The sequence below is a fragment of the Bos grunniens genome, chromosome 28 (assembly GCF_055505025.1).
Source record: "Bos grunniens cultivar Pamir isolate PY7600 chromosome 28, Bosgru_T2T1.0, whole genome shotgun sequence".
NCBI classification, from domain to species: Eukaryota; Metazoa; Chordata; class Mammalia; order Artiodactyla; family Bovidae; genus Bos; species Bos grunniens.
Window position 1 is genome coordinate 2,509,018 of NC_141192.1, and position 14,330 is coordinate 2,523,347.

Sequence of the window (14,330 nt, forward strand, 5' to 3'; positions counted from 1 at the left end):
CATCACTTGGTGGTCGGGTGCAGGATGTAAACGTCTTTCTTTGAGACACTTAGGTTTAATCTCCTTCATAGATTGAGCTGATAGCCATGCCTGAAACTTGTGCAAGAGGTCTACTTAAAGAGAGTCTGCTTTTTATATTTCCTCTCAAAGAGCTTTTATTATAATTCTAACTTTTCTCTTGAGGGTGGAGGGGACAGAGGGAGTAGTTATTTTATCCCAATAAACATATAAGACAGCTGAATCCTAAAGATGTGAAGTATCTTGGTGGGGTTGCTATACTGGACAGAACTATAAAGAACTGTAGGGAATCTCTAGTAATTTTTGGAGGTGTTTTATAGCCCGTAGAAGTGGCTACTTTGGCTGTTGCTTTTCCCAAATGAAAATTAACTATGGAAAGATAAATAGAGATAATATTTATTGGCAACTCTTTTCATCTTCTCTAAAGTGATTTCTTAGTAAGAAACAGGCCAAATAGTATCTGTGTTGTACTAGCGGAAGGAATACCCAGGTTACAGATTAACTTAATGAAGACGGGATACTTCTACATGAGTATTAAGTGATTTGGCAAATACCCTCAAGAATGAAGTCGAATGTGCATTTTTGTCTAAATGTGGGAGTTTCTAGCAAAAGAAATTTCACAGTTAATAGAACTAAACTTACTATTAAGAGTGTATCAAATTCAGTGTATTGACTGTTAACCTTATTGTAGTTAATGTAAATACATGTTTAAAAAAATATTGTGTCAATTGCACATTCCTTGAAAGTATTTTGTTTTCATTTTTCACCTCAAAAGCAGAATTTTAAATATTTCATAAATGTTACAAAACTTCTGTTTCTTTTATTCTGCTATAATTGGCAGAGTCTCCATTTTTCTTTCATGACTAAGCTTTAGCCAGGCCAATTTAATTTTAAGCTGTAGATATATTTTTACCATATTTACCACACTATGTGGAATGAAATTAATAGGATATATTTGTACACAAAGGAGTCAGCAGATACTGTTACCTATTTAAGTGCTATTTTCTGCACCATCCTGGTTAACTTTTAAAACTCTATTTTGAAAATTTGCCCAGAAAATATATTTGACTCTGTAATTTAGCAATCACGTGACAAAAGTCAATCTTTAGCCACACTAGTAAGTGCAGTCTTAGCTTAGTGTGACAGTGATCTGTGGTTCTTCTGTGGTGCTTCAGTCTCATGGGGGAAGCGGAGTATAGTAATTCTGTTACTCTTTTACAGCAGTTTGTAAAAATCTTTAACTTTTCCTGAAGAGTAACTTTTTATGTTTTCAAAACAGTTCTGAAAACGGAATTCCATAGCCTGCTTTCCTTTAAAGTATGTACTTGTTTTACAGTGTTTTATTATTAAGGAAATTAGGGCAATACAGCCTGAGTCCATCAGTGACACTGCTGGCATCAGAACCCAGGCCCGGAAGTGCCCGTCCAGCGGTGCGGGCCTGCCGTCCAGCGCGCTGACGCGGCCCGGGGCCCTCACGGGAAGGGGTCTGTCCTCCGCCACCTTTGCACGGTGTCCCCAGGTGTGGTTGGGATTCCCATGTGGTGACGTGACTTACAAGGCTGCCTAGTCGCTGTTTTTCCTTAAGTCATCCTTTAGATGCTGTTTGAACGCCCTTGGAAATTACATCTGTAGATGAGGAGACGTCCTCTCGTGGGTCACCTAGAATCCGGACGACCTGACTCCCTCTGGATACCGCGCTGGTCACCCTTCCTCCTCTCCTTGTTTCTCGGTTGCCCTCTCCAGGTTCTTTCAGTTGATTGGCCCCAAACAGAGAGGGACGGGGGCCGTGTGGGGTGGAGACGGCTTCGTGTGGTGGGAAAGCACTGGAACGACCGCCTGGACGTTTTGGCCCCTGTTCTGCCCAGAGGGGTCGGCCCCTAGTTTTGTGCCTCAGTGAGAGGGGGCTGGTTGACTGGAATGTAGTGGGTTGTCAACGTGCATCAGTTTTTTGGGGAACTTTTTGGACTAGATTTTTTTCCACAGCTGATTTTCAAAATACTGGGGAAAGTTAATGATGACATACTTACTGAGAGAAGAGTAAATAAAACTAGTTTCACAGGGACTGAAATCCGTGAGATTTTAGGTAGAGATACCGTGCAGCAAAGAGTAAACATTTGGGCAGTAAAACAGCAAAACCGCCTTCTTTTAGGGTAGCCATCTCACTAGCCTTGGTATTTTCTTTGGGGGGGGGATCTTTAGCTGTCATTGTCTTTTAAGTGCTTTTTCCTTTAGATTTTTAAACTTGGCAGATAATCTTCATGCCATTGCATAGTGTTAAATCTTTCTTTCATGCTAAGAAATGCATTTTGCTTTGTTCCTTTTTAAACTTCACTTTTAGATGATTGAATTAAACATACCATTGATGGGAAAGGGCAAATACCAACTCTCTTTTCTTTTTAGAGGGGAATGTATTATTTCTATTTGAAATTTTATTTAAAATTTAAATTTAAAATCAAGCTTAAAATTTATTTATTTAAAATTTTAATAGCACTGACCGTTGTATCTATGATGAAGTCACTGAACCAAGTTCTACTTTAGAATATTAAAAGACCTTTTGTGTTTTTGAGCCTTTAAACTGTTTTTGTTTTTTTCTTGCCTCTGCTAGTAATATGACAGACTCATCTGTTATGTACTAATTTTGTGATTAGCCCTATTCTTTAGACTAGTTTATGGCCTTAAAATTTAATTTTTCCTATAAAAAGATAATATGATTACCAAGTGACTTTTCAACAGTATGTACTGTAAATTGTAGTCTTCTCTGTCTTGCTTTTTTATGCTGTTCAGATTGGAAAAGTAAATGTTAATGCATCTTTTCATAGAAAAGTTATTAGAACTTTATATAACTAAAAACATTTGAGTTTTTTTTCAGGAGGATATTGAATAAAAGATAATAAGTTTATGCTTGTTTACCAGGCTATTTCTAATGTTGAAAAAGAAATGAAATAGTCCCTAATTGCCCTATCTATCAGTTTAATTAGAAATGTGTTAATGTTCTGTAAAGAAAAATGTGTGATTTTATGCTTTAGGTAATCAAAAATGTATGACCTTATGAATATAATACTCATGTAAAACACACATCCGGCATGCTTCTCTGACTGGTGCTAGAACCTCGCTAAATGATTAATTCATGAGTACTTTGCGTTATGATCTGTATTACCCACCATTTGCCATTTTCTTTTTCTTGTTGGTGTTTGTTGTTGTAGGTACCAGCAGACAGGTGTTAGGTGGCTGTGGGAATTGCACTGCCAGCAGGCAGGAGGAATTCTGGGAGACGAAATGGGATTGGGCAAGACCATCCAGATAATTGCCTTCTTGGCAGGTCTGAGCTACAGCAAGATCAGGACTCGTGGTTCAAATTACAGGCAAGTGCTCCTCTGCAGACTGTCAGTCTGTGGAGCTCAATTAATATTTCATCAGATGTATTGCTGTGGAGGAGGGTCTTGTGAATTATTGATGACATTTCAATTACAATATTCCTTTAATTCTTTTAGTGGGGGACATCAAAGGAAAATTTTTACGAGGCAATGGAGCTGTAGGGCAGGAGAAATTAAACATGTAACACTGCTAATGAATTCCAGGCATTGATGCTTCATTTTGCAGATGAGCCCCACTAGATATTTTGGGTCAATACAGTGTCTAAGGTTAGCTTCTGCAAATGGATTGTTTACAAACTCAATTATGTTAATATCAATAGTTTACACAATATGGAATTTTAAATTAGACATAATACCTTTAGTTCCATTTATTAAATTTTACATTAAAATATTTGTTCTGGCAGGAGACCAGGTGAGCATTACAGTAAGTACAAAGTCTATTCATGGGGAAAGTTGAATCTTTGGAGGATTTCTTTTATAATCATTATGCGTGATAGCATTTGTAGATGCTGCTTTTTTTTTTTCAAATGACATTACATACTTGTCTGCTCACTATGCTTTCTCCCTACTCTCCCAGTCTTTAAGAATTTTATATAAATTTGAAAGTCAAAGTCTAAATAATAGAAATATAAAATGATAGAAAACTATTTTTTGGTTGTAATCTTTATTTTCTTTAGGAATTCAAATAAACTATTAAAACTTTAATCTTCTGAAAGAATAAACATTTAAACATGCTTGTTCTTTGTGGTAGGACTGAAATAGTTTATCTTGAAATCCATTGAGCATTTCCATATTTAAGCTGTAAATTGACTTTTTCTGTAAATCAGTAATGGTAGATGAATTATGTAAATCAATTAATGCTTGATGAATTATGTAGAGTATTTAATTTTAAACCCAGATAATCCAACAGCTCCTTGGATTCTAATAGGCTTTACCTAATGAGTAACAGCAAGATATTTACCAGACACTTAGGTTATAGAAACCCTAGGCAGTCACAGGATGCGATTTGACGACCCCTTTACAAGAGTGTTAGTGTGCCTGAAGGCGGCCACAGCAGAACGTGACTGTCTACACTCTGGTTCATCAACAGAGAAATGTTTTCTGGAATGTTGTGTGTGTTGTGGATTAAGTTGCTTCAGTTGTGTCCGATTCTTTGCGATCCTATGGACGGTAGCCCGCCAGGCTCCTCTGTCCACGGGATTCTCCAGGCAAGAATATTGGAGTGGGTCAAATACAAACCATAAACTGTTAAGTAAAGAACTTTTTATTTTAATCTTCAGAGTTTTTTGCTTTGCTTTTATTCCTTACTCTTCTCATTAATTTAGCAGATCAACACATCCCATGAGCAGTACTTAAAGTTTTAGGATATTTTAGAAATACTTACACAGTTGTAGGAAGGGGAAAATATATTGGCGGATTTTTAAATATTAAATGTTCTGTTGTTACTACAATAAAGTGTTGAAGCAGAGTTTTTTTCTTCTGATACTGAAATTCTGCTACATTTCATGTGAAAACATTCCGTCTGAATGGAAAAGTCAAAGTTGAAAATGGGCATTTAGTGTTTTCTTGCCTAGGCATATCATTAATTCACCGTTTATAAAATGCTTTCTCTAAACAAGCCGTTTGCTCGGCTCGCCTCTGCGTTTCTCATTCGCTTTGGTTGGGTTTTGACGAGAATGCCCCAAGCTGCTCCAGATAGTTTCTAAGACTATCTTTCTTTTCTTAAATGATTTCTGGGATTTTCTTATTTCCCATCTCTTTTCTTCCCTTCCTTTCCTGTTACCATGAAACTTGCGTGGGGTCTAATATGCCAGACCTGGGAAACCTAAAATCATCCCTGCCGTGTAGTTTTGATTGAAAAATTAAAACATGTTCTCTCGAGTGGTGACAATCCAGCTAGGAGTGAGCTGTGGGCTAATAATGAGCAGCAGCTGTAATCATTTAACTGTCGATGTGCATCTCCTTTTTCCATAATGAAATAGTGTGGCACGTTGGGTTATAGCCCAGATCATCTTTATTAAGATAGTATTGGTAGAAGTGGCTTCCCAGAATGCAGTTATATATCAGCCAAACAACTGGTCTCTGTGAGTAGAGGTGTTCAGAGGAGCTTGGTCCCTTCTCTGTGCATGTGCCAGGGCAAATTGTATAACGTTTTTTCTCACAGTTTTATAGTCTGTCCTCCTTTGAAATTAGATGAACTTGGAGTCTTCTCTAGGTTTATGTCCTAAAGAGAAGTGGTCAGATGTGTAGTCAAACCAAGTTCTGCATGAGCCAGCATTGCTTCATGGGCTGTGTAAATTTCCTCTGAACTCTTGCAAGCTGTAGATTCTGGGGCTTTTATTTGAATGGTCTTAGTATCGTAATTTTAAGGTCAATGATCCTGAAACCATGGATGTCTCTGGGATACCAAGAAGGAACTTAATGGTAAAAAGAAGTTTTTAATTTTTGTTTCTTTAATGTGTTTTATATGTAATGTCTTTTAAAAAGAGGGAAAAGCGTACTTACTGGGCTAATAAAAATCTATACTGCCTGTTTTCCCGGTTCATAACGTATATACTATATACTTTTCTCTTTGCCATTCGTATTATAGTGATAGGCCCCTGAACTTAACGATGGAGAAGAAATAAATGGTTAACCTTGCAAACTTTAGTTAATACTCTGAAGTCTTGGATATCATTTAGGAAATTCCTAATTACAAATAAATGGACTGAAAAAGTTAATAAACTTTCAAAGGTAAATATTTTTACTTTGTAATTCCTGATAAGTTCAAGGCTATGAGGGGCAGATTTCTATCCTGCAGGTTGAAATATTTGACCACGGAGGTATTGACTTGTAAACTTACTAGGTAATCAATGATAATCAAAGATGAAAGAAACTGTAGCCAGTTTAGTACTTGGTACTAATTGCTCTAGTACCTTTAGCTCTTTCTTAAGATCGTCTCACTGGTATTGAGGACTGGGGAAGGGTGGGACAGTCGGTGTGATTGCTGGTGGGTGTGGCTGCCCCTTCTGAGGCTCCGCAGCAGTCTAGGTCTGCTCCTGGATCCCACTCTGTGAAAACCTCCATGGTTTCCTAGGAGAATGGCAGAGATTGAAGGGCATAATAATGCCAGATAGATGTTCAGTTCAGTCGCTCAGTCGTGTCTGACTCTTTGCGACCCATAAGCCAGAATAAAATGTTGGCCTTACGTAATGTTGTAGCAGTTGACAGCGACCATGTTATAAAAGGCGTATAAATGCTGTGTGACGTGCAAAGGCATATGTACGTACTTATGTTTATTTGAAAGTGAGTTTGTTTTTAAATATTTTAGATAGTAAGTGAATATTGATAGCTCTCTAATTGCTCTTGGAGGATATAAGAAGTTGCTGCATTTAATCCTATTAGGGAATGTTGTCACAGAAGGGGCCAGGGCAGAGCTGTACTCTCCCCAAGGAGTTTGAGGGGACCTGCCCTTGGGGGGAGGCTGAGACATGGCTGGGAATGCTTTAGAAGCTGTCAGCTCCTGGCTTCTTGTGATCTGAGCCCATTCTCTGGAGCAGAGGGGCAGGGGCAGGAACTAGCTAAAGGTGGGAGGATTTAGAAATGGGTGGAGGTATTTTGTTACATTGGAGTAAAAGGTCAGCCTTATTTAGGTTGTGGCTTGTTTTTCTACAAAATTACACAGTATTTTTCAGTTGTGCAGATGAATATTTCCAGTGCTGTGTGGCTTAGTTTACAAAAAAAATATTAAGTTTGAGAATCATTTATTGAACTGTAGCAAAAAAAAAAAGTCAACCATGATCTCCAACTCGAAAATAATCTCTTTTAATGTTTCAATATAATTTTCTTTCAACCTTTTAAAAGAAGTTTTCATTAAAAAAGCCAATATTCTTTCATTGCCTTCTGTGATTTAGACATTGAGATCATTTAAAGAAGAAGCTATCCCTGTACTGTGAAGGAGCTTCACACAAATGCACGCACGCGCACGCACACACACACACACACACACACCCCCAGGGAGACATATATTATGACAGGGTTAATGTGGAGTCCTAACTCGTGTGGATGCGCCAAGGAAGGTCCTTAACCTGCCTGGAGAGAAAGGCACAGGAAGGGAGGAAGTTGAGGGCTGAAGGACAGGTGGAGTGTGGCTGGAAGAAGAGGGAAGGAAGGGACAAGGTGAAGGCTGAGAGGTCAGAGGAGTGTACGCTTTGTAAGAGCTGAAAGAGGGCTAGTAGGGGAGTGCGGACCTGTGAGGGGCCGGTCAGGACAAGGGCTCTGGAGAGAGGTGATGCTGAAGAGGCGGCCCGAGGTCCAGTCCTTGTGGTCTCAGACAGCAGGGTGAGGTGTTTGGACTGTCTCAAGAGTGAGGGACAAACACGAAAAGGCTCTTAAGCAAAGGGATGAGGCATTCTGTTGTGCTTTCTTGAAAAGATGGTGCTAGAAAGTGCAGTATCCTGGGTAAGAGATGGTAGTGGCCAGAAGGGAGTGTTAGCAGTGGAGAGACAGAGTGACTCAGAGAGGAAGTGTGTGTGACATGAACTCTGTCAGTTGGATGCGGTGAAGAACAGCAGTGGGCAGAGGCCTGGATTTCCACTGAGGGTGCCTGGAGCATGGGTGGCAGCTCTTTCCATTGGATCAGGAAATCTGGGAGGAGGGACAGTTCAGGGGAGGGTGACGTGTGGTGCTGTGGGGACATCTGTGTGGAGGGACCAGCCGGCAGTTGGACGTCTGGGCGAATGGTACTTCTGAGCTCAGAAAAGAGACTGGGGCTGAAGACCTAGATTCACGTTACCAGTGTAAAGAGAGTGAGTGAAACTGTGAGGGTTAGTGAGATGGTAGCATGGGGAGAGTCTGTGCAGTGGGTAGCTTCAGATACTCCACATCCTTGTGGGCAGAAATAGGCAGGGGACAGAGAATGAGAGTTTGAAGGCACCGGTGACTCTGCTGCAGAGTGAGAGGTAGGCCATGAAGGCCCCAGTGTCTGTCCGTCTCAGCTCCTGGTTGCCGCTGGTGGCCGAGTGTGAGTCTTGTATGGAAGAGGTTCCCACCACTAGTTTGACTCTGGCTTGGGTTTCATGTTCTGCACCGACTGACACCCGTCTCTCAGCAGGACTGAAGGTGAAGTGGTAGAAACACTGATGTAGTGGGGTCTGGGCTGAGACAAGAAAAGGGCGTTGGTTCCATGTGGACAGGCAGGAAGCAGGGCGGAAGGGCACTGACTGTCAGGTGCCTGCGGTATACTATGGATCAGGATATTTTGACTGCCAGTAGAAAGAATCCTGGCTTCAGTGTGGGTTAAATGTTTACATAACGTGTGCTACATCTAGGAACCTACCAAGGAGGCAGATTGTAGACACAGCGTCATCAGAAGCAGCCCAGGTTCTCCTGAGGCCAGTTCTTCTTGTGGTCATAAGATCTCTTTGCACAGGAACTCAACTGCCAGTGGCTGCTGAGCTCTTGTTTCCTCGTTCACATGCAGCAGGAGAGACCAAGAGATGACGCGACCCCTGACCTAGAGCCTAAGTGCTTCCTCACCATGAGCCAGCCAGTCTTCCCAGACCCCTCAATGGACTGGCGAGCCTCTCTAGGGGAATGCTGTGTGCTAACAGGCCGAAGATGACCTGTGTTTCCAGCTTCTTCCCTCTTTGCCGTAACCAGACGGTGGTCAGAGTCCCATCAAGTACATGTCTGGGAAGGAAGAGGGGGCACCTGCACAAAGTTGTTCCGTTCAGAAGGAAAAGGGGGAGAGATGAATGTTGACATGGTGGCAATGACCAGTTTTCTGGCTCCCTATGTGTAAATGAATTGGGATGATTCCATAAATTATGTGGTTTTTAGAAAGACCTCGAAACTCTAATAGTATTTAGTATATACTATTCTAAGCACTTTATACTTACTGATTTAAACTTCATATAACTGGCTGTTGTTCCCATTTTAAGATGAGAAACTGAAGTTCCAGAGCTGTGCAGAGCTGGGGTTCAGACCCAGGCAGTGCTCCTAGCTACTTGCCTGTGCAGTAGTAAAGAAAGAGGATGGTTTGTTTAGCCTGTCTCTTATTTGCAGGTGTTCAGGTAGTGCCCACTCTTTCTGCAGCGCAAAGAACGCTGCAGCATGTATCTGGTCCACAAATATCTGCCTGGGATCGTCTGGTCAGCAGCGACTCTTGCTGAGGCTCTTGTATCTCCGTCCACAAATGTCTGCCTGGGATCGCTTGGTCAGATGCGGCTCTTGCTAAGGCTCTTTCTCTGTAGTGTTCGGCTGTTTTCCACAACACTGTGACGCTTGAGCTCTGTTGACTGGGGCTTTCTGGGAGAAATGGTCACTGGCGCTCACCCACTGGTTCTGTATCACGTGGAGAAGCGAACAGCATGCTGTAGTGCAAAAGCGGGCTGCAGCTGTCAGAAGACTGACTTGAGGCGTCGCTCCGTCTCCTGGTAACTGTGGCACCTTGGGCACACCAGTCTTCGGCAGCCTGAACACTGCAGGGTTCTCATCCTGCTGGCTTCCCGGGGCTGTGAGACTGAGTGAAATCCTGTGGGTGAAAACTCTTGATAAACTATAAAGCTTCAAACTGATAGAACATATTCTATGTTCACTTAGGTTGATATATACCGTTTATGCCTTCGCTAATCTGGAATAGAAGAAGAGAGAAAAGTTTCCTTGTTAGGTAGTTTTTGTTTGATTTACTTCACTGTAGATGATATTTTTAACACATTAGCTGGTGGTTCCTCTTAATACATGCGTCCACTCATTGATGAATGGGGCTGTAGGGATTTCACCAGGTGGGCTTATCCTCAGTAGGATTTTCCTTTTTGAGCTGTAGAGTTTTGTTTGTTTCTTTTTTCATGTTTTGGCAGTTAATCATTCGTATATGTCATTCACGGCTGTCTTTTCCTCTTGGACATTCTGGGTGCAGGTTCGAGGGGTTGGGTCCGACCATCATTGTCTGTCCGACAACGGTGATGCATCAGTGGGTGAAGGAGTTTCACACGTGGTGGCCTGCATTCAGAGTGGCAGTTCTGCACGAAACCGGGTCCTTTACCCACAAGAAGGTAACATTACAATACTTCAGCACCTTTTTGCTTGTTTTTGTTTTAAAACCTTCCATTTTACCTGATAGTCTTTGCTTTGATCCATTTATTTCTCAGATGTATGTTCTGATATTTCTTTCATGCATTGATTGTTCTTGATTCATTTTAGAACTCTGTATTTTCAGAACAGTTGTGAATGCAGGCTTTATCATTCTAACAGCCCATGGTGATGACAAGACATGTTCTTGTCCAGTGAAACACAAGCCTGATACCCTGAGTGGGACCAGAAATCAAGGGCCTTATGCAGTAGTTAACTGGCTGGATTTGAGGCATTACTGGCTTTAACAGTTTTAGGAAAGTAGGTACAAAATGCAATTAGTATTTTAATCAGTAAAGGCATTTGTTAACATGCTTTTAAAATGTGTTTTTAATGAGCAAAAGAACAGCCTGCCATTTTGACATTTTCGTTATTTGTATTATTGCCTTTTAGTTAATTAAGTTGCTTTTTGTTCTCTGAATCCTTGATTGCCATTTAAGTATAATCACTGTTCTTTGAAGGTGGCATTTCTTCACTTACTTGTTGTTTTAGCCACATCATCCAAAAGGAAGTTTATCATCTGTTCTTCTGTGGGTAGCATAGATAGCTTGTATTATGCTTTTTTAATTCTCATTTCTGTCTATCATCTAGACTGTAAACTCTGCAGAGTGGAGACTATGTCTTCATCATTTTTGTACCCCAAGTGCCCCTATAGCTGAATAGATGATAATTACACATTTTCACTGGGGTTTGCAGGTTTCTCTGTAGATGAGCAGTGGCAGTTTGTTATGAGCTCTTCTCTGCTGATTGTCGTAGCTCGTGAGTGAGGTCTTCGTGCCTTCTCTGCTGATTGTCGTAGCTCGTGAGTGAGGTCTGCATGCCCGTGAGAGCAGTGCCCCTGAGAGGGCTGGTGTTCACCCTGCTGAGTTAAGTACATGTGAGCCACTAAGCTCCAATGTCTTTGTAATTCTGCCAAGACCCCCTTTCCTCCAAATTCCTATTTGCTCATGATGATGAGTAAGCAGAGCTTTTGTTAGAAGTGAAACAGGAGTATCTATAATTTGGTAGCTCAAGTTTGGTGAGGTGGAATCTTGCTTTTACTAGCTGTTGTTGAAACCAGCTGACTTTGCCCTGAATTTTAAACGATAAATGGAAAACAAGTGAGTTGAAATAATTAATGAAGTGAGGTAAATGCTGCAGTTTTTAAAAAGTGGTTTTTTTAGTAGCATGAGAATAAGTTTCAATCATTTTTCTAGTCAAACTAAATTGTTGTAACTATCTTGTTATCACCCTTGTAAAATATTTTTGATTGCTTTTTTCACTTCTTTGTCTTTTGACATTTCTTAATGTTTTGTATTGCAGAATCCTGTACTAGAATTCTTTAGTTGATGGCATATCTTTAAAAAGCATATTTTTCACATGTTCCTCTTTATCCTTTTATTTTCTTCTGTGCTTTTTCTGTTACACCTTCACCATATCATGGCCCACTTGTATTTCCTCTGTTAGCCTGAAAAGCAGCCTTCAAGCAAATGAAATGCATTGACTAACGAATGGAAATAGAATTGACATTGGTCAGTGCCTCTGTTGATGAGTCTTGCTTCCTTAACTTGCTTGGAGGGCAAACAAAACCTTAAAGAACAGATTATTCACTTTTTTTTAACAGTGATCTGCACCTTCTGAGATGTCTGGTTATGCACAGATACGTGCATACATATAATTGTTCATAGTTTTTCTAGTACTTAATGGTTTACCGAGGACTTTAATTTGAAAGTTTCTTACTTAAGTTTTGAGAAAAAGTAAAGAGGCTTGTGTTTTGACTCTGACCCTTAACTCTTTGTATGGTTCCTTTTCCGTTATGAAGTGTCTCATATCCCTAAAGATGTAAGCTGTTATGCAAAAGATTGAAAAGGTGTTCTTCTGTATCTTTCAAACCATACTATCCACTTAGAAACACAGTTTATTATTAATATTAGTATCAGTTTATTATTTGTGATGAAAGCATATGGAAAATGTGCTAATTCCTCCACACAGGCCTTGTTTCCATTTCTGGAAACAAAATTCCTTTTTTCTGAACATTTCTGAGATCAGAGCTCTGGCTTCTGGATGAAGCACTGAGCGGCATCTGATCGCTCTGCTGCTTCCTTTTGTATGTGTTTTGTTGTGTGCAGATTGTTGTTACCACCATGCACACTCGTTGGCTTACAGGTGTATGTTAAATTGCAACAGAATTTACATTTCTTAATCACACTTCAAATCCTGCAAGTGCTGTTCTGTCCTCTAAGCCAGCATTTGATGTCTACCTTTCCATCCTGTAGGCTGAAATTCCTCTTTTCCATGGGGAAACATTCTGTGCCACTGGCTGTCCTGTCTAAATAAAATGGCAGCACTCTGGTATAGGGACATTCAGTGCTGGAGAAAATAGGGAAGGGAAGAGAATTTCTCTTTGGGAAGCTTAACAGTGTAATAATGCCAGAATTATTATTCAGTAGATTATTATTATTTTTCTAAAGTTTTGTTGTAACTTGCAGATGTTAAACTTTGAAATTTTTTAAAGTTTTTCATTTGGAAAATAGATATCAAATGATCAAGCAATTTCTCATGGAGCTTAGCTATCATTTTTCTTCCCTAAATTCCTTTTAGCTTCCCACCTCTCTCACCATGTAATCCTGTATTATCTTTGTTAATATTCATTTTGGTTGACAGCATAATTTTGAATTATCAAATGAATATTCAGCAACCATGCAAAAAAAAATGTGGCCAATATTTTCAATCAAATGATCAAATCGGATAAGAACATTTTCAGGCTCTGAATCTCCTTAATGGTCAGTTGAAATCTCATTTACTAGGAATCTAGGATTTTCCTTTTCTCATTATCTTTTATGATCCCTTTTTCTAATGGAGAGAAACTTGATACGTAAGTTGATTAATCTTTATTTGTTGAATTAGATCAGATCAGATCAGTCGCTCAGTCGTGTCCGACTCTTTGCGACTCCATGAATCGCAGCACGCCAGGCCTCCCTGTCCATCACCAACTCCCGGAGTTCACTGAGACTCACGTCCATCGAGTCAGTGATGCTATCCAGCCATCTCATCCTCTGTCGTCCCCTTCTCCTCCTGCCCCCAATCCCTCCCAGCATCAGAGTCTTCCAATGAGTCAACTCTTCGCATGAGGTGGCCAAAGTACTGGAGTTTCAGCTTTAGCATCAGTCCTTCCAAAGAAATCCCAGGGCTGATCTCCTTCAGAATGGACTGGTTGGATCTCCTTGCAGTCCAAGGGACTCTCAAGAGTCTTCTCCAACACCACAGTTCAAAAGCATCAATTCTTCAGCGCTCAGCCTTCTTCACAGTCCAACTCTCACATCCATACATGACCACAGGAAAAACCATAGCCTTGACTAGACGGACCTTTGTTGGCAAAGTAATGTCTCTGCTTTTGAATATGCTATCTAGGTTGGTCATAACTTTCCTTCCAAGGAGTAAGCGTCTTTTCATTTCATGGCTGCAGTCACCGTCTGTAGTGATTTTGGAGCCCAGAAAAATAAAGTCTGACACTGTTTCCACTGTTTCCCATCTATTTCCCATGAAGTGGTGGGACCGGATGCCATGATCTTCGTTTTCTGAATGTTAAATACAATACTGTAGGTGTGTGATGTTATTTGAGTTGCAAAAAATGGATATTATGTTTCTAACTGGCTTGGAAAACTAACCATTTTCTTGGGGAAATAAAATACATGAAAAGATAATAAAAGAAGACAGTTTTATAATACTTACTAACTCACAGCAGGTGGTGGCATCTTTAGCACTGTGTAGTAAAGTTTGTTTAATTATTAAGTACCCTTTTTTCAAGTTGTTGGAAGATGTCTCGTGAGAAATGTTTTGCTTATATTC

At 40.3% G+C, this 14,330-nt stretch overlaps 1 protein-coding gene across 5 annotated transcripts in view; it reads left to right on the forward strand.

Moving 5' to 3' along the window:
* The window catches only part of ERCC6 (ERCC excision repair 6, chromatin remodeling factor), a 77,521-nt gene that overhangs the window by 35,946 nt on the left and 27,245 nt on the right, over window positions 1-14,330 (forward strand). For 4 of the 5 annotated variants that reach the window (XM_086381588.1, XM_086381590.1, XM_086381589.1 and 1 more), the window contains 2 exons: window positions 3,222-3,380; window positions 10,291-10,426. In XM_086381588.1, coding sequence (XP_086237714.1) covers window positions 3,222-3,380; window positions 10,291-10,426 — 295 coding nt within the window. The remainder of the gene's footprint in view (window positions 1-3,221; window positions 3,381-10,290; window positions 10,427-14,330) is intronic. The other variant, XM_086381592.1, reaches the window with a different exon arrangement.